The 25,813-nt window shown below is 45.6% G+C and overlaps 2 protein-coding genes across 3 annotated transcripts in view; one reads left to right on the top strand and one right to left on the bottom strand.

Annotated features, from left to right (window-relative positions):
• LOC109972584 (bcl-2/adenovirus E1B 19 kDa-interacting protein 2-like protein) overlaps positions 1–514 on the top strand; it is a 10,598-nt gene extending 10,084 nt beyond the window's left edge. Inside the window, exon 16 of the mRNA XM_020621539.1 lies at positions 490–514. Within this exon, the coding sequence (XP_020477195.1) occupies positions 490–514 (25 nt within the window). The remainder of the gene's footprint in view (positions 1–489) is intronic.
• A 3,959-nt stretch (positions 515–4,473) lies between these two features.
• On the bottom strand, positions 4,474–25,813 carry cdc42se1 (CDC42 small effector 1). 2 transcript variants are annotated; one of them, XM_020621518.1, is made up of 5 exons: positions 25,617–25,813; positions 13,250–13,726; positions 9,738–9,842; positions 8,659–8,730; positions 4,474–8,550 (listed from the first exon to the last, which is right to left on the bottom strand). In XM_020621518.1, exons 2-4 carry the CDS (start codon positions 13,394–13,396, stop codon positions 8,662–8,664), a joined length of 321 nt encoding a protein of 106 aa, XP_020477174.1. In that variant the 5' UTR covers positions 13,397–13,726; positions 25,617–25,813; the 3' UTR covers positions 4,474–8,550; positions 8,659–8,661. The 2 variants fall into 2 exon arrangements, with proteins under 2 accessions (XP_020477174.1, XP_020477175.1); XM_020621519.1 differs by lacking the exon at positions 25,617–25,813 and adding an exon at positions 14,329–14,532.

Here is a 25,813-nt window from a genome sequence, read left to right as displayed (position 1 = left end):
TCATGTTTAGGTGTCATTCAGTATTAACCATGTCTTGCATTTAATTTGGTGAATGTGCACAAGAGAAGGAGTGTTCACACTCCTCCATCAGTGTGCTCTGGCAGTCTGACAGCTGCTGAAACATGTGGCAGAGAAACAGGCGGAAACAAACTTCAGAAAACTGTCTATGAATGCAACCTGGTCAGGAGTGAGCAGCACTCAGCAGAAGGTCCCTGAACAGCTTCAGGCTCTATTCAGACCCGTTCACACCATCACAGGTGGACTCCAGTTGGGTTCCAGACTCAGCTCAACAGGATGCAGCTGAGCACAGTACAGAGCTACAGCAAAGGCTCAGTGTTGACTGATGGACAAAAAAGATTGCTGTGTATATTAAAAATTAAACCTGGATCACAGTAACATGTCCAGAGAGTAAAGAGGGCTGGACACTCTGAAGCTGCAGCACTGTAAACACAGGAGTTCATGTCATGACCTTGTTTCTGTTCCCTGCAGGTATGACCAGAACCTGTCTAGGTGAAACTCTGCGGGGATACTTTGTCCACAGGTAGCTCCTGCTCAGCTCCACATCCAGCAGGTGGAGCCCCAACCTCTTCCTCTGTCAGTGTTAAGGGGCCGGTGCTGGCTAGCTCAGCGAGCAGGTCTGTGTGGACCAAACACCAGCTGCTGCTTTTCCTCCAACAGGTTCAGACACTTGTAAACAGTGTTAACACCAACTTCAGACACAGACAATTCCTGTTCCTGCTATTTCAGAGTGAACCTCGCCAACGAGCGTCCACGTACAGCTCACATTCCACATGTCCATTCATTTGTACCACATTTTTATAAAGTGAATTTTGATCATTTCTTCCCAATGAAAAGAACATGAGGTAGAGCTCAGAGTAACAACCACAGAGTCAGTGTGCACGATAGCAGCCCTAGAAGATCTTGTGTTATCATGTTCACACAACATGTGTCATGTTGTTGTGGCCATTCGTCACGTTTCCAGCACAAACTGTCTCATGTTGGCACAAGATCGATGCAGCGTCTCAGCCCTAAGCCTGGTGGCAAATAAACACTGTGCTTTTAAGTCTGGGGTTCAGAGGAGCATAAAACTTGAACAAAGCTTTCACGTGCACCTTACTCTGCACATCCTTCCTATTGTGTCTCATATGAAAACACACCTGATTTTGTGTGTGGACACATGAGACTTCTCTTCCAGTATCTCGACTCAGTTTTACACAAAGCCTCTTTTCTGCTTTTAAACTTTGTTCTTTTTAATATTTTAAGCTGAATAAACGCCACAACGTTTGCAGCGGAAGCTTGGTGAAGGTGTTTTATCACTGCTCACTCTGCACTCGGTATTTCTGAACATCAGCCCCGTAGCGTTTAGTGTCTTGCTTTAAAACGGGTGATTTCTTTGTCAGGGAAATATTTTGGTGCTGAATAAAATCACGATGATTCATTATTTGGTGTCTGAAGCTGTTTTCTGTCAGTAAGAATGTGACTTCGTGTCAGAGTCAATCCTTCATTGATCCAGTTTGTCCAGCTTTTCCTTCAGGTTTAATGTCTTTAATTTGAAAACTCAAACAGTTCTTAGACAAGGATAGAGTTGATGTGTTTCAGGACAGTTTCCTTATCGACCTGGTTTGACCTGCAGCAGCCATGTAGACTGTGACCTCTGACAGAAGCAGGCAACAGACTGGGCCAAACAGGGAGGCGGGGAGGCGCTGACAGGTCCCTGCGGTGCCAGGTACAGTCCTGTTCACACAGGAACATGTGAAAGTCAGCTTGTAAACACAGACCTGCTGCCAGTTCATCCTAGTGGTCGACTGTAGTACTGCAGCAGAGCGCGCTCTGCAGCCCAGAGGCTTTTCTCCTTCAGACCAAGAGACGTCTGTGAAATGGTTTGACTCCACCACCATTCCACAGCTCGACAGGTTTCAATAGATTCCTATACATCAGTTGTATGTGGCTACAACAGCTAACGGTCTCCCCTGCTAAGCTAGGATACCTGAACCTGGACCTTCTCAGTACCTCTGTCTAAAACCTCAACTGTGGGCGATGCACCTGTGAACATTTCTATGTGGTGTGTGTGTGTGTGTGTGTGTGTGTGTGTGTGTATGAAAGAGAAAGAGAGACAGTTTGAGACAGAGAACACTGTGGTCATTTATAAAGAACAGGAAAACGTGTGTGAGTGGCCTGTTGCAGACAGCAGCCTGTCAGGAAATGGAGGCTGACAGGAAGGAAGTGAGGTCACTGCTGAGAAACCTCAACAAACAGGAACCCAGATCAGAGTGTGCATGCGTGCATGTGTGTGTATGTTAGTCCAACAGAGTCAGGCTCAGTTCCCCTTCAGTTATTGTCTGGCTGGGCTCTGACTGACCTGTTGTTACTGAACCTGCTGTGATGACCTTGTTTTAATGTTTATGGGTTTGCTGCCATTTTAAAAGTGGTAAGTGAAGTCAGGGAGGGAAAGAAGATGGTGTTTCAGTAGTTTAAACCTACAGACAGCTGTTACAGACTTGAGCAAGGTTTGCAACAGGAGAGAGAGTCCAAGCACAGATGGTTCACAGTTTATAGGTTATTAACTAGAGAGAAAAACTGACATCGGGTGTGGCCACAGGAAGAGCACAAGTGTATGAGCACGTAAAAGATGTGAAACAAAAGCAAGCTGAAGGCAGCACGGTCTGAGAGTGTAGGTGTGACCTTGGTCCCTCCCACCTCACAGGTACAGCCAGCCATAGGAGCCACAGCAGCACCAAGCTGCCACACAGCAAAGTGACATGGAGTCTCTGAACATCTGCCTGCGACCTGTTCACTCGTTTAAACACGTCACAGTGAATCCACTAAATGTGCAGTCAGTGTGTTACACTGCTGCTGGTCAGTGTGTGGAACACAGGGTGGGGGGTATCTCAGATCCCTGGCAGACACCTTGGACCCCCAGAAAACCAGTTTACAGCTCCAGTCTGCACCGAGTTCATATTAACATTCACTAATGACATTTTATCGAAAGCAGGCCCTAAACTGGACTCTGACTCCTGTCTCACAGGAACCTACAGCTGGTTTATGACGGCTGTGTGTGTCCTCACCCTGGTAGCATGTTAGCATGTTGTTCTGTGAGGAAACCAGTCGGCTGGTGACTCATCTAAGGGACCGGAACCACAGTTTTACCCCATGAACTCATTTTCCAGGATCATGTTACACTGTGAGGTCTGAGGAACACACACACATACACATGAACATGTGACCAGCAGCCACCACATCTTCAGTTTTTCCATTTGTGTTATTTCCTCGTCCTCAGAGCTGGACTGGAGTTTCCATGGCAACACACACACACATAGGCCCTTCTATCTTTGTGAGGACCCTCCCTGCCACAGTGCTGCTGTTTTCATGGTCAGGACTCATCCTTCACGCTCCACTGAAACACTGACTTTATTCTTGAAGACCTCAGCTCCTGACCCCGACCCCGATCTCAACCTGGTGCTAACCCGAAGCCTAAAACCAGGTCTGAGCCCTCAAACAGCCCTTTGACAGAGTGAGGATCAGACCTCACGATGGTCTAAAACTCAGACCGGTCCCCGCAGCAGCAGTAGCCATGTAAAATCCATGCAGCCTCATGGTTATTAGTCATTAGACGCTCTGTATGCTCTTGTTCCTTCAGTGGGAATGTTTTGATCTTTAAATCTACTTTTTTCCATTAACACACAAAAGCAAACATGATAAACTCTGTATGAAAACATGAGCGAAACACTTCATCTGTCATATTATGACATATATTATGTTTGAAATGATTTCACCCCACTGTCAAAAACACAGATTTTACTCTTTGCCAGTGATATTTTCTTGTAGAATGACCATTTATAGCCACTTCGCTCTCTGGCTGCGGTGCTGACGAGCCACCGCTGTGAACGTTCACATTCTTCAACAGTCAGAACTGAACTGAACACAGACACAACTAAGAGAAAAAAGCAGATTTATTCAGCCTCATGAGACATGTTACATAACAAAGTCTTTGTGTTTCTGCAGAGAAGGACGTTACATAAAGCCAACAGAAGATACAGAACGGTCATCGGCCCCAGAAACCACACGTCCCTTCATCAGAGCGTCTTGGTGGACGTGAGAGGAGCATCTGGATAGGACAGAAATGTCAAGGTTAAGTGAAAAATGTTTTATGACTGAAAAGCCATAAAACCTCTGATGTTGTCATGACAACATCCTCGAACCCCCAAACGTTTCCTCCAAACTCATGAATGTGGTTTAAAATATCAGTGTTTGGGGGAAATGTGGAACTAGATGATCCTTTATTCTACGAACTCAGACACAGAAATAACTACAGACTCCTCCAGGACTGAAAGATGATCTGTTTGTCTTTTAAAATCGATTGTCTTTCTGTCAAGTCAGTGTCTTGTTCACACTAAATCCATATGTTTGCACATGTTGCTATTCTTGTTTACTTGATGAATTTATCTCTTGTTCACACAACTTACTGGATTTGTACAAATTATCTTGTTTGCTTTCGACTTTATCTTGTCTTGCTCATAAAACATGGTGACTTCTGTTCTAGTTATCTCGTGTCACCTTGTTTATGCTGGTTATTTTCATTCTCACAGGTCTCGGAACCAAAAGCCACAGCCCCCTCCGCAAGTGATATGTGAAACCAAAACTAGTTAAATTATCGACTGTGTGCCGAACCTACTGACATCAGTGGACATCAGAGGAACTGCGGCTCAACAAATGTCAGTCGTGGAGGATGCCGATCGGTTCACATCAGATTATAGTTTATTTAACCCTCAGTAGGTTGTTAGTGATCATGTAAACAGCTGCTGTAAGAGCAAAAGAAAGTAAAAACTACAAGCTCTCAGTCAACCTCTTTCATTAACTCGTGCAGGTTTGGACAGTTGCAAAGTTCACGGTGCCAAAAGTCAGAAACATTTAGTGATCAAAGCTCTTACAGAAGCATTCATACAATACTAATAATAAACAAACTCTGAAAAGTCAGAATCTTTAACAAAAAAAGCATAAAAATAATTTGATGATAAGAAAACATGACTTTGTCAGGGCCAACACAGCTTCAGATTCAGGTCTGGTGTTGTTTGTGCCTGAAGGCGAGATTGAGGGCAAAGTGTTTTCCAGTGTTGTTGGACTGTTAGCTGGCAGGAGGGAAGCCCCAGGTGGAGGGGGTGAGGAGGGAGAGGCAGAGAGGAGCCATGGCTGTGATAAACGGGAGTCAGACTCTGGAATTTGGAGAAAGCGACTGTGCCACAGAACCCGTGGCTTCTGAAAACATCCAACCCTCACACCTCTGGCTGATTTAAAGTATCATCTGGGTTTGATGTGTGTGACGGTGCTGCACATGACCCAGACCTGCAGGCGACCATCACAGCCAAGCGGCGGCTGACTGTTTACACAGCAGATGTGTTGGCATGTCACAGCTGTGAGTAGCACACTAACAACAGCTGCGTTCCAGCCCAGGTACAGTGTGTTTACAGGGACACCCAAGGGAACTGAGCTCGTTTGTTTCACCTGTGATTCTGCTGCTTTGAAAAGGCACATTTCTGTTGCACTGGTTATAAACCTGTGTGTCTTCATGATTGTAAACTTAGACTTTTGAGTTTAGCCTTTAACAAATTACTCTTCCCTTAGTTTACCGTTTATACTGGAGCTGTGTACATAAGCGATCCAAACAGACCAGCTGACTCCACTAAAACCTGCCTCAGGTCAGAGGAGCCGTGTGTCGATCTAACACACTGATGTAAAACACTGACTCGGTTCTGTCACAAGGTGTTTATCACCTGTCATTGTTGTTTACACTAGCAGCTGATTCAGCTCTTTGACTGGGAGTCACATGAGGTGAACTCAGCAGTCCAGTCGGGTGCTAATTAAAGGTCAGGCAGCTCCCAGTCAGAGTAATAAGCTCTGGCACATGAGGTTTGTTGACCGAGGAGGATTGAATGTTTTAGAAAGAGGAGGTGAGGGAGAAGTGTCAGAGCTCCCACGCTCTGAGGAGTCCAGTGAACGCACCACGCTGCTGTCCTCAGAGACATTTTGGCCTCACAGGGAGGAAGTGGCCAGTCACTGCGGTGAGGGGAACACCGTGACTCAGCGGTTTCCATGGCGACGGCGCACGGTGATACAGACAACAGCTGTGTGGGGAAACGGCCTTGGAGAGATTTCCCCCACGTGCACACACAGCTCAGCCCGAGTGTTTGCAAACATCACCACATTAGCCCTTCTTCTTCTTCTTCTTTCGTGTTTGGCTTGATTCCAGGTTTTGGTTTAAGATTTGATTTATTCTCATTTAACACATGGAGCAACTTTTGGCATCACATTTACAGTGATGAACTGTGCTGATAAAAAGCAACAGATCAGCCTGATCGATCCGTTTCACCCGACTGTATCATATTTCTCACTGAGACAAACATCCAGAGGCACAAACTGCTGTAGCCTCTAACCCCAACCCTGATGAAGAGTCCGGTCTGGGTGAGATGTGGAGTTTCTTCAGCAGAGGTCTGGTGCAGAGCCAAAGCTGCCGCTGGCATCCAGCAGCTCTTCTGACCAGTTCAATGGCATCGAAGTGAGTTTTTAAATGAGAACTTTACATGTTTGGCTTTTATTTGAGGCTGATTTTGATATTTTTGGACTAATTATCTAAAACTGTGACTCTTTCAGGCAAATGCATTTTAGATGAATGAAACTGTAGCATGTCCACCAGAATCTGATACATGAAGACTGAAACACTCAGAGCACAATGTCACAGGGACAAAAGTTACATAAAATCTGTAAAACATAAAACTATGTGACTTGTTTTAAATACTTTGTGCCCAGACGGCAGCTAGAGAACGCCCACTCAGGTCTGGAGGAACCTCAGACCTCACAACATGTCTGTTGGTAGCTCATAAAGCTATTGTTGCTGTATTTCTTAATTCGTTTTTATCAAGAATATATTAAACATTTAATCTGAGTCTTACAAATCAACTCTATCCACAAATCAACTTCAACATCAACCTGAACACGAACCCTGTCCCGAAGGCGAGGCCCAGCAGAAATCTGCCTGCTGGCTTCACTAGTGTGCATCCCCACTTCAGTCAATCAGGAAGATAGAAAAAAACAACAGGAGTAGTGACATCAGGAGAAATCACTGAAACCAGTCTGTTTAAATTTGTTAAAATACTAAAACAAACGCAGTAAAACACTCAATACTTGATTTTCCCACCAGACGCAGCATGAAATGTTTTAAAGTTCTGACGATGTCTGAATGTGGAACCCAAAATGAAAATGCTTCCGTCTTAGGGACCCCGAACATCAGACTGAACATCCATTTGGTATCCCAGTCCTCAGTCTAAGTGGTCACATGATCAGAGGAGGAACAAGCACAGAACTTATGTGTAAACCCGACTTGTTATCTAATGGAGGTTTTAAACTGTGTCCTTTTCTCTCTCTGAGTTCAGCGAGGTGGGTCACTAAACCCATGACACACACACACCTGGTTCAGTGTAGCAGAGGTTTGTGGGACTTTCCCATCTCCTAAACTGAGAGTCTTTAGTCATTCAGCACCAGCGCTAGGGCTGAGCAGAGCATTGTGGGAGTTGAAGTCCAGTGATGTCATCACTGAAACCATGAGACCAATGAAAACAGTCTGGGGCCCGGGAAACAAAACAAAAGTGAAAAAATCCTTTAGAAGCTGAAATCAAGAGTAGAGCAGTGAAGCATCTTGAGAAATGAAGTCCACTGAGTAAACACTGCAGAGCAGCTTTCCACCAACATGAGGTTGAAATGAAGCATTGTGGGGAATGTAGTAACATTGGAGCCTAATGTCTCTAAAAAATAACTTTTAATAAAAATTATTTGTCCAACAAACTGGGAAATGTCTTTTTTAACAACACTTTGGAGGCAGTTTTTTTTTCTTAATTACAGACTTTGTGTCATTCAGCAGAAATCCTGAACAGAAGCAGATGGTGTGAAATGGAGTCCAGTGATCTATCACTTTAGTTTAATACTGACAGTGACGCCTCTTCACGTCTTCACATGAACATGAGAACGTCGACACTTTTCCCTGTGATCTAAACTGTTTATATTCATCTTAAATTCAATGATAAACATCTTCCATGATGTTGGCAGTTGAACTAGTGAAGTCCAGAAGCAGAGGAAGGTTTCAAAGGCATGCTGGGAGATGTAGTTCTTTCCTCTGTCTTTGTTTTAAGGGTCAATGCAGAGCTGGTGGTTTATTGAACCAGAGAAAAAGATTTTGAAGAACCTCCCTCAGCTTAACAAGAATCACCTTCTTCACTTGTTCTTGGATGCTTTTTAACGGTGGAGACGAAGCTTCAGTCTTGGTGAGTAAAAACATCTTTAATTTCTCCTGTCACTTCCTTTCACCGTTTAAATAAGTAACAATCCTCCAGGGGGCTTTGTGTTTGTCGGGCAGTTGTTTAGGTCAGGATGGCGCCCACTGCAGCTGGAAGAGGGGCAGTGCTTTGCTCAAAGACACTTCAGCAGGCCATGAGGGGAGTGGAAGCTGCTGGCTGGTGGTGGGATACTGGTCGGGGGCTCAGAGTCTGTCAGCTGGTCTGGGCCCTGAGAAATAACAGACATACACAGAGCGAATGTGTTAAAGGTTTCTGTGCGTGAGCAGCCGTCTACGGCAGTGATAGAGGCGAGTGTTCAAGAGGTCCAAGTGTTTACCAGCTATAACAGGCTGTTCCTGCCGTTCACACTCAGGGCTTTAGACTTCATCTGCTCCTGGACTGAGCCCGACTATAAACGACAAACAGAGAATAATCAGTGTTTGCCTGTCAAGGAAACAGCACAGTCACACTCAGGAAAACAGCCACCACCTTTCATTTGCCTTGACCTTTCCACATTCTTAAAACTAGTTTTAATTAGTTTTTATTTATTATCTGCCTCCTCTATGCAGGACATCATCTAAACAAAGTACCAGAGAACCTCCACCCACACTGACTGACTATCTGTGTACTTATATTTTTAAATATCTGTATGATAATAGTGAGTCTGATGGTACATGTTGTATTACTGTTAACATTTGACTCAGTGTGGAATGTTTTATTGTATCTGTATTTAATTCTGTACACACTGTATGCAGCCTGTGGGTGTGTGGAGCCACGTCAGGCAGTGTGTGTGTGTTACTGGTACATGTAGACTGTGTTCATCATGAGAAAACAGAGTCGGTGATGAAGACCACCTGCTGACTCAGCCAATCACCCACACAGACGACGTCAGACCACTTAACATCAGCTGGTTGTATGTTTTACTTTAAATTTTGCTTTAGCCTATATTTTATTTGTGTAAACGTGTGTGTGTGCGTGTGTGTGGCCAGCTGCAGCTGAGCTCCGTAGATTCAGACTTTAACAGACGAGATGCAGTGAAACTAAAATAAAAACAGAAAGGATGAAGTGCAGCACTTCCTGTCTGACACACACACACACACACACACACACACACCCAGTGTTGAACTGAGGTCTGGTCTGTCAGACTTTCAGCTGGTTTTGTTCTGACTCTGTCAGACCTGAGGCTGTGACTGTGTGAGACACAGAGATCTGGGTCTTTGACTTCAGTCCCTCTGCTGTGTTTCAGGTTTCCACTGAGGCACAGACTAGAGATCCTGATCCTGGTTCAGACCGCTCAGGCACCTCTGCTGCATTTCCTGTCAGCTGTCGCATAAAAGCACCAAATGTCCCCAGAATAGTAATAGAAGTAGGTGAACAGGTGAACACACAGGTGATCAGACAAGTGCGGTGTCTCACCGGCTGCAGTCCCTCAGCCATCTCTCCAGATCCAATGTGCGTGAGGTGGACAAAGTTTGTCGGCTCTCCGATCATACTGCGATCGATCCTCCTCCTCCTCTTCTTCTACACACAACACACACAGGTGAGTAAATGAACAGGTGAAACAGAAAACGCAGTGAGCAGCAAAGAATAATGTGAAGTCTGTGTTTCAGTGCATCTCTGCACATCCACGTACTCTCACACTCACATCACTATTTCCATCACGTTCAGCTGAACCCGAGTTTAACACAGAAAAAGAGAGAAGCAAACATGAAGGCAGTACAGTGATGACAACTCCTCATCCTCCAGTTTTTTTTAATATCCATTTAAACTGCTGCTAGTTACTGAGTCCACTCCGAGTGTTGCACTGTGAATGGACCGTGTCAGGGCGTTGTCGTTCTCCCAGGATTCAGATTAAAAGAAAAAACACCACTTCAACTGTTATGTTAGTAACGTAACAGTTAACACTGTGTTTAATATAATCCTTTGTAAACATAAAGGAGAATTAAAATTAAGAGGGAAAATGGACTATACATGTTAGTACATCAGGGGTAAAAACATACGAACACACCGACATGAACACACCTCGTCCTCCACTGTGGCGGCTCCAGCTCTCTGTGCTACCATCAGGAACACGCTGAGCTCTGGCAAACAGCCAGTGAACGCCTCATTAAAACCCCATTCTGCTCCCAGAGTCCAGTTAATCTTCATGTGTGGACACATGTCCTGATCCAAAACACATCTCAGCCACAAACACAACCATTTACATCTGATTTAAGAGGATTATGTTCCTGGGGATTATTCAGAGCTCTTATGTAAGAAGAGCCAAACACAGTCGGGATGTGCGAGTTGCTCTGTTGGATCACAAGAATCCCGAATAAAAACATCAGACAAGGCAATTTCAGCCAAACATGTTGAACCTCAGGTCCAGTTCTCCACTCTCTGACTTGATCCTGGTAAACTGTCCTCTACTCATGGCATCTACCAGGTTTCATGTACTGTGCCATCGTGAAGCACCTTGAGCTCAGTGTGTGATTCTGGGCTGTAACCAGGAACAGAAACCTGACTTGAATGTGGTCGGTTTAATAAAGTGTGAGGCCCACGACCCCAGATTGGTTGGTTTGTGTCTTCCAGTCTGAAAATCACCTACCACAGCTTCACGCGCTGGCTTCTCCCTGTCTGAGACCTAGCACCTGCCTGAAAACTCCCTGGTATTCCAGGGTTTCACTGGCAGCAGCTGGGACTGATCTCAGAGCAGTTTCATTACGTAACACTGCCAGCCTGCCTGCTGCTCACTCACTGAGCAAATATGAGAACAACAACTCTCCAGGCAACGACTGTGTTGAGCCAGTAAACAGCAGATCTTCATCATCATCATCACCAGTCAGTGAGTCACCAGCAACAAAGCAGAGGAACAGGCTAGAATTTCAAAATAAGAGGCAGAGGAACAATGACACAGATCCAACACAAACAATGATGTGTCAGGACCTGAGAGTCAGACCTCACAGGGGGTACATGTTGGGATCTGTTCACGGTGACTGCTGCTTTCTCAGCTCAGCTCCACCCAGGAAACCGTTTGTCCAAAGTCTTGGTTCCACTGACACTAAATGAACAAAGCAAGCTGTGATGCAATACACCAGGGGCTGAAGATGCTGCAGCTGCATTACAGTGTTCAGGTGACCTGGGAAACGCTGGCTTCAACAAGCAATGAGCAGCCAGAGTGAGACCGGGAACGGTCACCGCCGGCCACAGCTTCTCCGGTTGTTCTCAATCCTGTGCCTACTCAGCACACTCAGACCCCCACCATGGCTGAGAGAGGAGGGTGGGGTTACAGCACTGCATTTACTCCCCATGTATGGCAGCGTTGGAGGCGGAGCCTGCCGTGTCCTACAGTCGAGCTTTACAAAGGAAGCTTCTCTGACAGTGAGGTCACTGCTGGCTTCACTGTGTCACTGTGTGTTTAGCAGCAGAGCATTGTCATGGTGCCACAATAGAACAAACAGAAAACTTAAAAATACGGACAGAGGAAGGAGGGAGGGAGAAGCGCAGCGGGGCAGGACTTCCCCTCCTCAAGTCTACGAAATAGCACAGGCCATTGACCTGGCTGCTCTCTCACATCTGCCAGGCGTGAGCTCCCTTGCTGGTGGAGCTCAGGTCATCACACACGTTACAGCGATGAGTGGTGGCTGGATTACAGAGGGCGCTGAACACTCTCCTCTAAGCCAGACTTCCAGTGCCTCTAGCCAGTTTTCACAAGTCTGTGTGATGACAAGTGGCCAACTCTGTGGCCGTCTCTACCATTAACCCTGTTATGCTCCTACATGCTGTATTAATTTTAGTTTTTATACATGTGAATAAACTTTGTGTGTTTGTATTCTGCCTCACGTTGCCGTTTCACAAGGACAACATGTATTTTGAACTAAAACCAACCATCATACCTTAACCTCGGGGCCCTTGTTGTTGTTACTGCACTAGGTCTCACTCTTGCTGCTCGTTACTTGTTGTCACGCCATAAAACAGTGACTTATCACTGTCCAGCAAACAAACTGTGGATCAGATCAGAATGCTCGGGACCCAGACAGACCACATGTGTCACTGGGAGGGACCGTCATCTGTCAAATGACGTGTGGAAAAGGAACCAAGACAGAAGCAGAAAGGGAAGAGAGTGTCGCTCTGCAGCAGGTCAGGGTTCACAGCGAAACAGGAAGTTCTGACACCTGTTTACTCCTGAGCCTGCCTGGTACTAATCATCTTCTGGGGTCTCGACTTCCTTTAGGGGACAGCAAACAAATCCCTTTAACGTAACATGACATTTTAGGATGAACACTTGGTTTAAGGTTTGTGCAAGTCTGCAGGAAGTAAAGCTGGTGTCCTGTGAAGTGAAACAGGACAGTGTGTGCTGATCTAACAAACATATTTCATGGTTTAAATCAAACTGGTTTCATCAAGTTAAACTTTAATACCGTTCTTAGACAAATCAGTTGGATATGAATAAATTACTCTGCAGGTAACTCTTGTTTTTAAGTGCGTGAAGTCGGCAGCACCTCTGTGTTTGCTGCCGCTGTAGACCCAGACCCTCTGCAGAGGCACATTAGCGGTGCCGGTGCTGCAGGAGTCGGTGCACGGTGGGTTGTGCTGGGGCCTGGTGATGCTCCATGTTAACACACAGCAGCACCGTGTGACGGCAGGTGTCACCCAGTGGCTTCTAACAGCCGTGTGTTTCTCTGATGTCCACTGCGACTCCAGCGCCTTGATACCCAAAGCTCCTGATATCAGCGTTTTCCTAAGGTTTTCCCACACGTGGCGAATGTTCAACATGGCATCAAGACAAATTGATGGGACAAAGTACAAAACGGAGCTAATACACCACAGGCAGTAACACGGGGCCTCCTCAGTATGTCCCCAGAAACACACCACTGAAGTTAATGCGAAATTACAGGAGTAACAACAACAATGTATTTAAGACCCATGAAGCTGTGTGTGTGTCTCACCGGCGGGGGCTTGGCCACCACGCAGCAGCCCATCTTGTGCCAGAAGTCACTCATGCCAACTCGCCGCCTGTCCAGCTGCTGGCCACTGCTCTCTGCTGCCCTGCAGGCCAAATGAGGAACTGCAGCCTGTGGGTAATCCTGGGGCATTCAGGCAAAACAACAGAACCAGCACTGACACACAGGACCAAGACCCAAAATACCCCAGCTCAGACTGAATACTGTCCGACGAATGGCTCCACGAGGGATCAGGCCGGGCAGACTGAATGTCAGCGAGTACTGAGAGGAGTGGGTCGAAAAGTGAACTACCTGGATCCTCAGGCGTAAAACCAGAGAAAAAAAACAGTCACTTCACCCCAGAATGAAACAAATCCAAAATCCAAGGAAGTTTCTGCAGCCAGATGAAAAATAATTTTTTTAAAATCTGAAATTAGTGTTTTTACATCCAAATGCCGACAACTTCAGCACTGCTGGTTGGTTCTGTGGAGACACAAAGGGAAGAAGTTACAAACTCGCCTTTACATTCTCTACCTGACTTTAATTTCATTTGTACATGTTATTTAAGCTGTTTTCAGGCATTTGTGCTCTTCAGATTGAACTTATGGCCACATTCTGTGTCTGCCTGTTCCCCAGCAGGAGCCCAGTATATCCTTTGATTGAAGGAGCTGCACGTGATTCACCGCCTGAGAAACCGGTGCCTGCTTGTGTAAGTCTATGTTTTGTAATCAGGCTGGGCGTGTTTCTGAGGTCTCCCACAAATGAATATTTTAATGTGACAAAGACCAGGTTATTTTATTAAAACTGCTTTCCTGCATGAGCAAAGATCAGTGAGCGATTCCTAAACTTTCCATCAGCCCCCATTTTCTTAAAAGGAGGCCACTTTTCAAAAACTATGTCCAAACTGTGTAAGCTCAGATGTAACCTCACTGTCTGACAGATGTCTTTGCTTTCACAGCGTCCAAACAAGTCCACTTGATGTGGGTCACTTCCTAACAACGTTCAAAAATGTCCTCTGTTTCTAAAAGTGTTGATCTCTAAAACATATATAAATACTAATGAAATCCAAAGTTATGTTCACTTACTTGTTACTTTCCAAAAAAAGTCTTAATCTCCTGTCACTGACCCATCTGTCCACAAATGTTTTAAAAAGCTGGTTGCTTTCTAAAGTTGTTCCAAAGTGTCCTGCTTGTCCCAGAAAGTCCTCACATTCTTATAAATGTCCTCAGGTTGTAAAAATGTCAGTGTCAGTCGGTCGTCACAGAGAGAGAGAGAAACAGCACCGAGCGGCTGTTTCACTGAGCAGCATGGGAACCGAGGCTCTAAGACGTCAGCAGCGTGAAAGCAGTAAGCTGTGACTAAACACTGGGTGTGGTCCAAATACAGCACAGGAAGCAGCGCGCGCACACACACACACACACACACACACACACACACAGGCACGCACGCACATGCACACACTGAGGCTTGTAAAGCTGGAATTAAAGAGTGTTTCTGGCTGTTTCCAATGAAACAACTGAACTGACTTTAACTGAGCCTTTAACACCAACTGCTGGTTTTTATCTGCACACAAACTCTCACAAACACATAAAAATGTCCCTGAAGACCACAACAACAAACCTTTTCATATTGACACACACCCGACCTTTGACCCCTAGCCTGAGACTGTGGGAGGAGGAGACCAATACAAACCGATTAGCTCAATGAAACTCAGTGAGAGGCTCACTTACACAGTGACCTCTGGCTCCTCCCGTTTCCTCCTCTTCATTAGTTTCCTCTGCTCTGAATATTGTCATTAAGATCTTGAACTGCCTCCGTTCAGACGCTCACATTCAACCCAGTGTAGAAAGGCTATGGCCAGCAGACCCGAGGGGCGGCAGGCTGATGGTAGAAACATCATTCAGTCTCAACATTCATCACTGTGCTTCACTGCTGCTTCTGATATTTATGTTGTTTTTTACATACTTCCTGTGACACAACAGGACTTTTGTCCTCGTGTGCTCATTCCCAGAGCTGGTGTTCTGCCCAGGGGCAGTCTGGATCAGATCTGATCAAAGGCCCTACAGTTACATTCCCTAAAACAGGGAAAGCCAAGTCCACCTGGGCTCCACTGGGCGTTTCCTGGTCAAACACAGGGTTAAACTCTGTTTCTATTTTCAGTCTGTTCTGGTCCTGCAGGAGAAAACGTCTGGAGCATGTCCAGCACATTTCAGCACATGATAAAGAAGGAATGCGGGAGGCCGGCGACACACCAGACATGTAGCTTCATGCTTCACACAGAGGAATTCACCTTCACAGCCCAAGGACAGAAACATTCACATCAGCTGAGGGAGGACAGTCTGGACGAACCTCCACTTGTTCCTGCAGGTGTGGTCATAATCAGGCTGCAGAGAAACCACTCTCCTCAGAAGCTGATCCCTGACCAGCAGCTCTGTTCGTGACCTGGCTCTGCTCTGACGCTGTAGGAGCCACGTGGCTGAACAGATCCTGATCCACGTGTCACAGCAGTCAAGTCAAGGATTTTACTGGCTTAAACTTTCTTTACATTTGTCTACACACATACCCAAAAATAATAAATAGAGTCAGGAGCTCAATTGAGGAACACGCAGTACGGTTCTTCAGACATCCAGGAACTAAACCCATCACATCCTGAACCAAGCTCGTCTCCACTGATACACAACTAATCTGCACTGGCAAATATCTGTGCTGCGAAGCAACAGTGCTCCTGAGCCTCTCGTCAGTCCTTCAGCTTGTTCGCTGCTAACAGGAAGACTTCAGGGCACAGCCGATCTGTAATGCACCAGATGTCCTCGTAAAAACTGCCACATTTCAAAAAGGACTAAAATGTTCAGAAAATGAGGGTGCATGTATGAAAATGAGCCTTTATCCAAAGAAGCTAAATCTCTGAGTGAACACTCCTTTTAATCTTTAAATGTCTAAAACCAGCATCTGCATGTCTTGTGTCTGAAACCCAGTCGAACACTCCCAGGTCTGTACCTGGACCACGCAGAGAGAAAAGAGCACTCGGACACAGCTTCATCTCAGGTTCCTGACTCTGTTTAAACCTCACAAGCAGCAGACTGAGTCCACGTGTGAGGACGGCGGACAGGAAATCTGTGAGACCACAACACAGCGAATCACCTCAACCTTTAAGGCATCCCCTCACCCTAGCCCTGACCCAAACCTGGTTCTAACCTGAACCCCAGAAGCCAGGTCTGAACCCTCAAACTGCCCTTTGAAGGAGTGAGGACGGGACAACATGTCCTCACAAAGGTAGACAACCCAGCCTCTGTGTCTGCCATCAGTTTAACTGGGAAATAAAGAGCAGCCTTTTGATCAGCTCAGAAAAAAAAAGTTAGAGGAAGTTTCACAGAGAAAGAGTTCATGAGACTGGACAATGAAATAGAAGTGACCCCAGAGACAAAGACAAAAATACTGACCAGGAACTGGAGCTTTGTCGTGAAACCATACCAACCAAAACACAGAAAGTAAAAGAAAAACAGGAAGCGTGACAGCTGAGGGCAACGACGTCTGCCCTCCTGATCTCAGACCAGCTGACAGTTCAGAGCTGACACTGAAGACACTCAGACAGATGGTGGCCTGGAGGTCACATGAAAACAGTTGATTTTAATCAGCTGAGAGAGGAAGAGAGCGGTTTACACACATCACCAGAAACGGAGCTCCCCTGTGGCGACAGACAGCGACCAGACATCAGTCACATCCTGCACCTCATGGTGTCAGACTGCTGTGACTGGAACTGACACTGGGTCATGTGACCTGCTGTTACAGCAGCTCCCTCTTCACTTCAGTTTCAGCCAGGTCTCTGCCTTTTATCTAGACTGTTGTTAGTTTGCATAACTGCTACACAGCAACTAATCGACACCGATTCACTGCCAGAAAACTATGAAACAACACAATGCTGTCGTCGGCCTGTGTTACAGGAACATCCTCGGTTTGTCTTCTCCCAGTAAACTGAAAACCTTTGCTCAGACACGTTGCTTCGGACCCAGAGACACATGTAAAGAGGCTTTAATGCCTCAAAAGGTCTGACTAATAACAGTGTAACAGTTTGATAAAAGCAGCCCTGGACTAAAGGTCTTCTTCAGACCGACTGGCCTGTTTCTGGGCCACTTCCTCTTTCTGAACCAGACGCTCACATCCTGCCTCAGCTGATCACAGCCTGTTCAGCAAACAGCGGTTTGAGCAAAGACCAAAATGGGGCCACATCCTTTACACAGAGACTCAGAAGCCTCATAGGAAGGTCACAGAGTCCTTGCCTCTGCAGACACCTTTCAACGGGTGCTGTACCAGGTAGTGTTGCTTTCGTCAACGAAAATTATGACTAGATGACGTCGTCAACGAACCTTTATCGCGTGACGAAATCGAGACGAGACGCAACAAAAATGCTGGTCATGTGACGATGACTATAATTAAATATACAGTGGTGTGAAAAAGTGTTTGCCCCCTTACTGATTTCTTATCTTTTTGCATGTTTGTCACACTGTAATGTTTCAGATTGTCAAACAAATTTATATATTAGTCAAAGATAACACAAGTAAACACATCATGCAGTTTTTAAATGAAGGTTTTTATTATTAAGGGAAAACAAAATCCAAAACTACAAAGCCCTGTGTGAACAAGTGTTTGCCCCCTAAACCTAATAACTGGTTGGGCCACCCTTAGCAGCAACAACTGCAATCAAGCGTTTTCGATAACTTGCCATGAGTCTTCCACAGCGCTGTGGAGGAATTTTGGCCCACTCATCTTGGCAGAATGGTTGTAAGTCAGCCACATTGGAGGGTTTTCGGGCATGAACCGCCTTTTTAAGGTCATGCCACAGCATCTCAATTGGATTCAGGTCAGGACTTTGACTAGGCCACTCCAAAGTCTTCATTTTGGTTTTCTTTAGCCATTCAGAAGTGGACTTGCTGGTGTGCTTTGGATCATTGTCCTGCTGCAGAACCCAAGTTCGCTTCAGCTTGAGGTCAAACGGATGGCCGGACATTCTCCTCCAGGATATTTTGGTACACAGCAGAATTCATGGTTCCACTTATCACAGCATGTCTTCCAGGGCCTGAAGCAGCAAAACAGCCCCAGACCATCACACTACCACCACCATATTTTACTGTTGGTATGATGTTCTTTTTCTGAAATGCAGTGTTACTTTTACGCCACACATAATGGGACACACACCTTCCAAAAAGTTCAACTTTTGTCTCGTCTGTCCACAGAGTATTATTCCAAAAGTCTTGGGGATCATCAAGATGTTTTCTGGCAAAACTGAGACGAGCCTTTATGTTCTTTTTGCTCAGCAGTGGTTTTCGTCTTGGAACTCTGCCATGCAAACCATTTTTGCCCAGTCTCTTTCTTATGGTGGAGTCATGAACACTCACCTTAACTGAGGCAAGTGAGGCCTGCAGTTCTTTGGATGTTGTTGTGGGGTCTTTTGTGACCTCTTGGATGAGTTGTCGCTGCGCTCTTGGGGTAATTTTGGTCGGCCGGCCACTCCTGGGAAGGTTCTCCACTGTTCCATGTTTTCGCCATTTGTGGATAATGGCTCTCACTGTGGTTCGCTGCAGTCCCAAAGCTTTAGAAATGGCTTTATAACCTTTTCCAAACTGATAGAGCTCAATTATTCTCTTTCTCATTTGGTTTTGAATTTCTTTGGATCTCGGCATGATGTCTAGCTTTTGAGGATCTTTTGGTCTACTTCACTTTGTCAGGCAGGTCCTATTTAAGTGATTTCTTGATTGCGAACAGGTGTGGCAGTAATCAGGCCTGGGTGTGGCTAGAGAAATTGAACTCAGGTGCGATAAACCAGTGTTTTGACAGGGGGGCAAACACTTGTTCACACAGGGCTATATAGTTTTGGATTTTGTTTTCCCTTAATAATAAAAACCTTCATTTAAAAACTGCATGATGTGTTTACTTGTGTTATCGTTGACTAATATTTAAATTTGTTTGATGATCTGAAACATTACAGTGTGACAAACATGCAAAAAGATAAGAAATCAGTAAGGGGGCAAACACTTTGTCACACCACTGTATTTGGAGCATGTCTGTGGCTCATAAACCACCTGAGGTTTGACCAAGTCAGTTCTGTGACAGCCCGAGGGGCATGGGGTGGGGATCCATAGATTGTGGAGCTTGAACCATAACACAGACCGAGTTGGTCGGTAGCTCGACCTCTGTTACAGAGATTTCAACCTTTTTAAATGTTTTTCCTCAGAGAAGTGTGTTCCTTTAATAGAAAAGGGTCCTTTTAAGGCCACAGTAAACTTGACACAAATTAGCTCGTAGAACAGAAACATCTTTGCTCAAAATAATAGGTTCTCTATTTGTACAAGGGAAGCTGGTTAGAAAATATACAAACATATCATTTAACATATCATCTGGTGTAACAGATCATAGCTGATCTCTGATCTGTACAGATCCCCCTCATGGTCCACCACACATGTAAACCACGCATTAATTGCCAATAAGACACTACCTCGTTGTGCCTGGCACTTCCGTTTCTAACAAGAGCAAGATGTTGTTGTGCACAGCAGGGAACTTTGGCTTTTCCCTCATCGGGAACCTAAAGAGAATTTGACAGTCTGATACCGTGGTTGTACTTTGTTTTTCCATGTCTATAGCTCTCTCTCTCTCTCACTCAAACACACAATCAGGTGAATGGAGAGCCTCAAGTCAGCATTCACGGTGCTCTGTAATCATGGTGGAACCTAATCAATCAGTCAGGGAGAGTGCAGGAGCAGCTTTGGAAACAGCCGTTGAACAGGCAGAACACAAACTGTAGAAATGTGACATCTCTGCTGCTTGGCTCATAGTGAACCAGCCTTAGTCCTCATTTCACCTCTAAACCAGCAGGAGTGGAATCCCTGACTGCAAAGAGGTCAATCCTCTGCCCAGACAATGTAGACATCCTCACATTTATATGTTTTATTTTAGGATTTTACTGAAACACCAGACATCTTCAATATTGTTTTCACCTAAGGCCAAGGACAATGTCTTCAAGTTCCCCCGACCTCCTCTCCACACTGATTGCCGCACGGACTCGGCTGATTTTAGCTCTGAAGTTTCAGTGCTCCTCAGGCTTCAACGCCCAAAGATGTGAGGTCTGTATCTGTGCCAGCGTTGGACTCATGGCCTCCGCACGGATCAGCCGAACCCAGCGGACACACACCAGAGCTAATCTAACTGGAGACGGGGTGAGTGTGCATCCTTCAGGTACACACCACCATTCACCCGACTGGGTCGCTAAAACACACACAGTGCACTGACCCATGAATGCAGTCACAGTGGTTAAAAAGACCAGCAGCTACAGAGGCTCAGGGTAGAGAGAGCTCCACAATGAGCCCTTTTCATTCAGACATTTGCAGGAAACTCTGGTTAACAGTTGACTTCACAGCAGCTCCTGGTCCTTCACACGTGTTCACATGGAAAACATGCATCACCCCAACTCACCTTAAACTGGCCTGACTGGACTTTTCCATCTGTGGAGCTTCACGGCCTCAGTTCAAACAACAAGAGACAGTCAGCGGTGTTTTCTGTTCTTCTGTACAGATTAAACTGATCCACCGAAAAATAAGTATTGATTACTTGATTCTGACTAATATAGAAGTTATGTGCTGGAACTATTTCTTGACAAACAACTGTGTATCCATCCACCCAGGCTTTAGTCCAGGTCGTCAGCTCAGTCCTCATACCATGAATGAACCTGGTGAAGCCTGTCTGAGCTACTGTCAGTGACACAGTGGCTTCATGTATTAACCAGTTTAATGCCCCAAGCAGATTCTGTAAAAGTGTTAAAAGTGCATGGTTGTGCAGCTAGTAACTCCTCCCTGTGTGTAAAGACTAAAGGTTAAATCCACACTAACAAACACAGAGGTCAGAGTCCAGCGGGCGACCTGCTGTGAACTGCTTCCTGTTCCTCTGCAGGAAAAACTCAGCAGTGAGCGAGGACGTCACAGACAGCTGGAGACAAACTGGAGCGAATTCTGAGTATCTGAACAGTAGGTGAGACACAGACTATAAAACAGAGATTTCCCCAGACAGTTCAACAGGATCACATCCAGACAACAGCACAGGGAGTCCAGGCCAAAAGCCAGAGTCAGGGAGGAAGTCATGAAAACATCTTCAGACCAAGGCTTTCCTGAAATGTTCCTCAGCTTCAGTGGAGTTTACCTGGACCCTGTGACCTCTGACCTGTAACCTCCACACTGCAGGTTTTAGACACTGAGCAGGAAAATCTGCCTCCAAACAGCCAGATATTAAGAGGTTAAATATGGCCTCACATATTTGACAGAAACATGACAATGAGACAAGAAACGAGAAAATATCAAATGATTCATGTGTGAATAAGCCGCCTTCGTCAAACAGTCCTGGTGCACAGACTATAAGATTCTCTCTAAATTCTGTTGATGTGGAATATTTAACACTAAAGCTAAGGCAATTTTATTTACCTTAAGAGTTGCAATGTATCATTGTGAGTGTAGTTTATGAACCTGAACCTGAGCCTCATTTTGTTAGATCTGACCACCTAGCAATCCGGTTCAAACCTGTTCACACCAAACGACTCAAGGCGAAACCAGTCTCACTGAAAACTGTTAAAACTTGGAATGACTGTGCACAGGCCAGCCTGCAGGGCTGTCTAGAGGCCACAGACTGGAGCATCTTCAAAGGGGCCACAGACGACATCTATGAATGTGCAGAGACTGTGAGTGACTACATCAGCTGGTGCACATCCATATGCGCACCAGCTATAACGGTGCGTGTTTTCCCAACCAAAAGCCATGGTTTAATAGGGGTATAAAACATAAAATCAGGAAGAGATGAGAGGCTTTTAAGTCAGGGGACCAAGCGGAGTACATGAAGAGTACAGAAGTCCATCAGAGCTGCAAAGAGGCCATACTTCCAAAAACTGGAGAGCTACTACATGAATAACAACACGTGCAGTATGTGGCAGGGAATCCATGCAGTCACAAACTACAGGAACAAATCAACAAACACAGCCCCCCAGGACGCCACCCTCCCAGACAGCCTCAACAACTTCTATGTGAGTTTGGAGAGGTTGAACACAGACACCCCCTCAAAATCCCCCTGCGAGGGGACACTGCTTTTCAGGTGACGCACACACAGGTCCTGAAGGCCCTGCAACAGGTAAACCCCCATAAGGCAGTGGGACCAGACGATTACCCTTTAGAGTGTTGGGAGCCTGTGGGGATCAACTAGCTAGTGTGTATACAGACATCTTCAACCTGTCCTTAACCCACGCAGTAGTTCCTCGCATTTTCTAAGAATCCATTATCATACCGGTCCCTAAGACGTCAGACACATCTACTCTGAATGACTTCAGGTCAGTGGCGCTCACATCAGTAGCCATGAAGTGCTTAGAGAAACTGGCCCACACCCATGTTAACCACGTGGTCCCGGACACTGTAGACCCCCTGCAGTTTGCCTCCCGCCCCAACAGATCAGTGGACGATGCAACGGCTCTGGCTTTATTCCATACACTGAAACACCTGGACAACAGCAGTAAGTAGGCTAGGATGCTCTTCCTGGATTACAGTTCTGCATTCAACACCATTCGCCCAGGCAGGCTGATTGGGAAGATGACAGACCTCAGTGTCCCAACTCCCACCTGTAACTGGATTATGGACTTCCTTACTGAAAGACCACAGGTAGTTAGAATGGGAGGGAGGGTGTCTGCTGAGGTCACATTCAGCACAGGCTCACCGCAAGGCTGCTGTCTCAGCCCCAAACTCTTCACCCTGGACACCTACGATTGTGTCTCCAACCATGACAACACCATCATCATTAAATATGCTGATGACAACACCATTCTGGGCCTCATCAAGGGGGGAGACGAGTTGGGTTACAGACGCTTGGTGAACGACATTCTTGTTTATGTAGAGGAAAATTACCTCATCCTCAACATAAACAAGACAAAAGAAATAATAGTAGACTTCAGGAAGAACCCCTCCCCTCTGCTGCCTCTGACCATCAAAGGGACTGACGTGGAGAGGGCTGACAGCCAGAAGTTCCTGGGCCTGCAGGTGACATCTGACCTGAGCTGGTCACTGAACACACCCAGGCTTACAGAGTACTGGTAGAGAGCATCCTCACTACTGGCATCACAATCTGGTATGGTAACACCACACAGGCAGAGGAGCTACGTGTCTCGGTAGAACTAGACAGTCAGTTAACGTTAACTCAGAATCCAAAAAAATCAAACAAGGCTTGCTTTTCTTGTTATTTCTTTTAGTCGTTTTCCAAGTTATGATTTTCTTGTAAAACTGTAACAAATACAAACAAACATAGTACATTAATTAAACACAAAGTGAACCCGCCATTACACGTACATAAACCGGACACTAATTGGACATATTATTTTACACACGAACGTCTAAATGTCTACTTTACATATTAGACCACTTTAAATCAATAATACTGTATTTACTTACAGGCAAATAATGTCCAAAACTCAAATGAGAAGACGATGTCCGTTCTACAACAAGCTAACATGAGCTCAATGGCAAAAACGGAAGTGAACTTCAACAAAGAACAGACCTATGAAAGACCACTAGGTGGCAGCTTACTCACATCCCTATAAACTATCATAATGTGAAAAGCTAAAACTGCATTTCAATGAAAGGCAGCACAAGCTTTTTCCCTGCCGCAGTAAGACTGATGGCAAATACGAAACTGTGAGAAATGTGAGAATATATCTGCAATAACCCCTCACTAGACATGTGGAATAACCCCCTCACTACCTCACCAAGCGTAATGACATATCCAACTCCACCATGTGAATTACTAAGTGCGATGTTTGAAGTTCACTGGGGAAAATACTATTACCTCATTTTTGTGTATTGTGGTTTTAATGCTTTGTTGCCTTTATGTAACTTTTTTATTTTAAGACCAAGTGTTCTTTCTGGCTTTTGACTCCTTACCTGACACCAGAGGAGAGCTGCACAAGAATTCCTATATGCCTAGACTGTCTGTTTATGCATAAATGGCAAATAAAAAATCTTGACTTGAATCAGACATAAGGGCAGATCTTCCTAGGCTTTAATGGAGCTAGGCCAGGAGTGGCCAATTCCAGTCCTGGAGAGCTGTTGTCCTGCTTGTTTACCAACTATCCCTGCCTGACCTGCTGCTGATTACATGGCTCAGGTGTGTTCAGCCAGTCAGAAGCTGGGGGATACCATCTTAGATGAAAGTGGAGTGAAGAAAGATAAAGTGAATTGGTGTCTTCCAGCTTCTGACAGCGGCCCTCGAGAACTGGAAAGGGCCACCCCCGAGCTAGGCTGACAGATCCCCCCCCAGCCCCCACCTTTGTGCTAAGCTAGGCTAACAGCCCCCTTCCCCAACTTCCAGTCTTTGTGCTAAGCTAGGCTAACAGTTTACCCCCACTTCCAGCTTTTGTGCTAAGCTAGGCTAACAGTTTACCCCCGCTTCCAGCCTTTGTGCTAACCTAGGCTAACAGTTTACACCCACTTCCAGCCTTTGTGCTAAGCAAGGCTAACAGTTTACCCCCGCTTCCAGCCTTTATGCTAACCTAGGCTAACAGTTTACACCCACTTCCAGCCTCTGTGCTAAGCTAGGCTAACAGTTCCCACTTCCAGCTTTTGTGCTAAGGTAGGCTAACAGCCCTCTGCCCCCACTTCCAGCCTTTGTGCTAAGCAAGGCTAACAGTTTTCCCCAGCTTGCAGCCTTTGTGCTAAGCTAGGCTAACCATGTCCCTGTAATTTTGCCAGCGTTAACTCTTTAGCTAATAACAGGCTCATTAGCAGCAGAGCCTGCAGTGCAGTAAGATGTATTGTAAGTAAACTATTTAATTAGCTTAACAGCATAAAATATTTTATGGTAAACGCAATAAAATTCATATTCATCTGAATTAACTGAATATTTGCTGCTTCCTGCTTCTCACATGCGACAATTTGATGCTTTTCTATGATGTACGTGATAATAATAATGAATATTTTGAGGTTTTGGACAGTTGTTCAGACAAAACGACTCGTTTTAATATGCTCTAAGCATTTCTTATTATTTCTGATTTCTGACCAAAATAATTATCGAGAAAATAACATTAATGGATAATGATAATAACCGTTACTGGATGTGGATGTTACTTGTCCATAACTTGAGAAACCTGAAGTTTAATCTACGTAAACAGACTCTGGCATTTAAAGTAATATAATGTCTGGAGCCTCTCACGGGAACCTGTCGCTGGTTAAAGCCTCACTGTCAGAGCCGAGTCGTCTCCTGACCTCAGACCTAGGTGAAGACAGCCCGGGTTGTGTTCGGAGGATTTCCTGCATGTTCAGGTGAAGTGTAAGCAGGTTTAACAGAGAAGAAGCGGCGGACTCACCCGAGACGATCCAGCAGCAGCGAGCTGAAAAATGAACCCGTGGACCCGGCTGGACTCTGTACATGTCTCCGATGTGTGGCTCCAACCAGGAAACTGAAGGAGTCGCCGCCTCCTCAGGCTGCTCTCAGGGCAGGGACTGGTCTGCCAGCGCCCCCTGCTGACAGGGCCTGCTCACCACGTCTGTGGAGAAAGTACTC

The sequence above is a fragment of the Monopterus albus genome, unplaced genomic scaffold (assembly GCF_001952655.1).
Source record: "Monopterus albus unplaced genomic scaffold, M_albus_1.0 scaffold260.1, whole genome shotgun sequence".
NCBI classification, from domain to species: domain Eukaryota; kingdom Metazoa; phylum Chordata; class Actinopteri; order Synbranchiformes; family Synbranchidae; genus Monopterus; species Monopterus albus.
This window is presented reverse-complemented; position numbering and strand designations above follow the sequence as displayed.

Excerpts from the sequence above, each read along its gene's own strand:
- cdc42se1 (XM_020621518.1), bottom strand. The coding sequence starts at position 13,396 with ATGCCCCAGGATTACCCACAGGCTGCAGTTCCTCATTTGGCCTGCAGG. Across the intron at positions 9,843-13,249 it reads TGGTGGCCAAGCCCCCGCCG|AAGAAGAGGAGGAGGAGGAT; the intron begins GTGAGACACACA and ends TGTTGTGTGTAG. Across the intron at positions 8,731-9,737 it reads TGGCTGAGGGACTGCAGCCG|TCGGGCTCAGTCCAGGAGCA; the intron begins GTGAGACACCGC and ends TGTCGTTTATAG.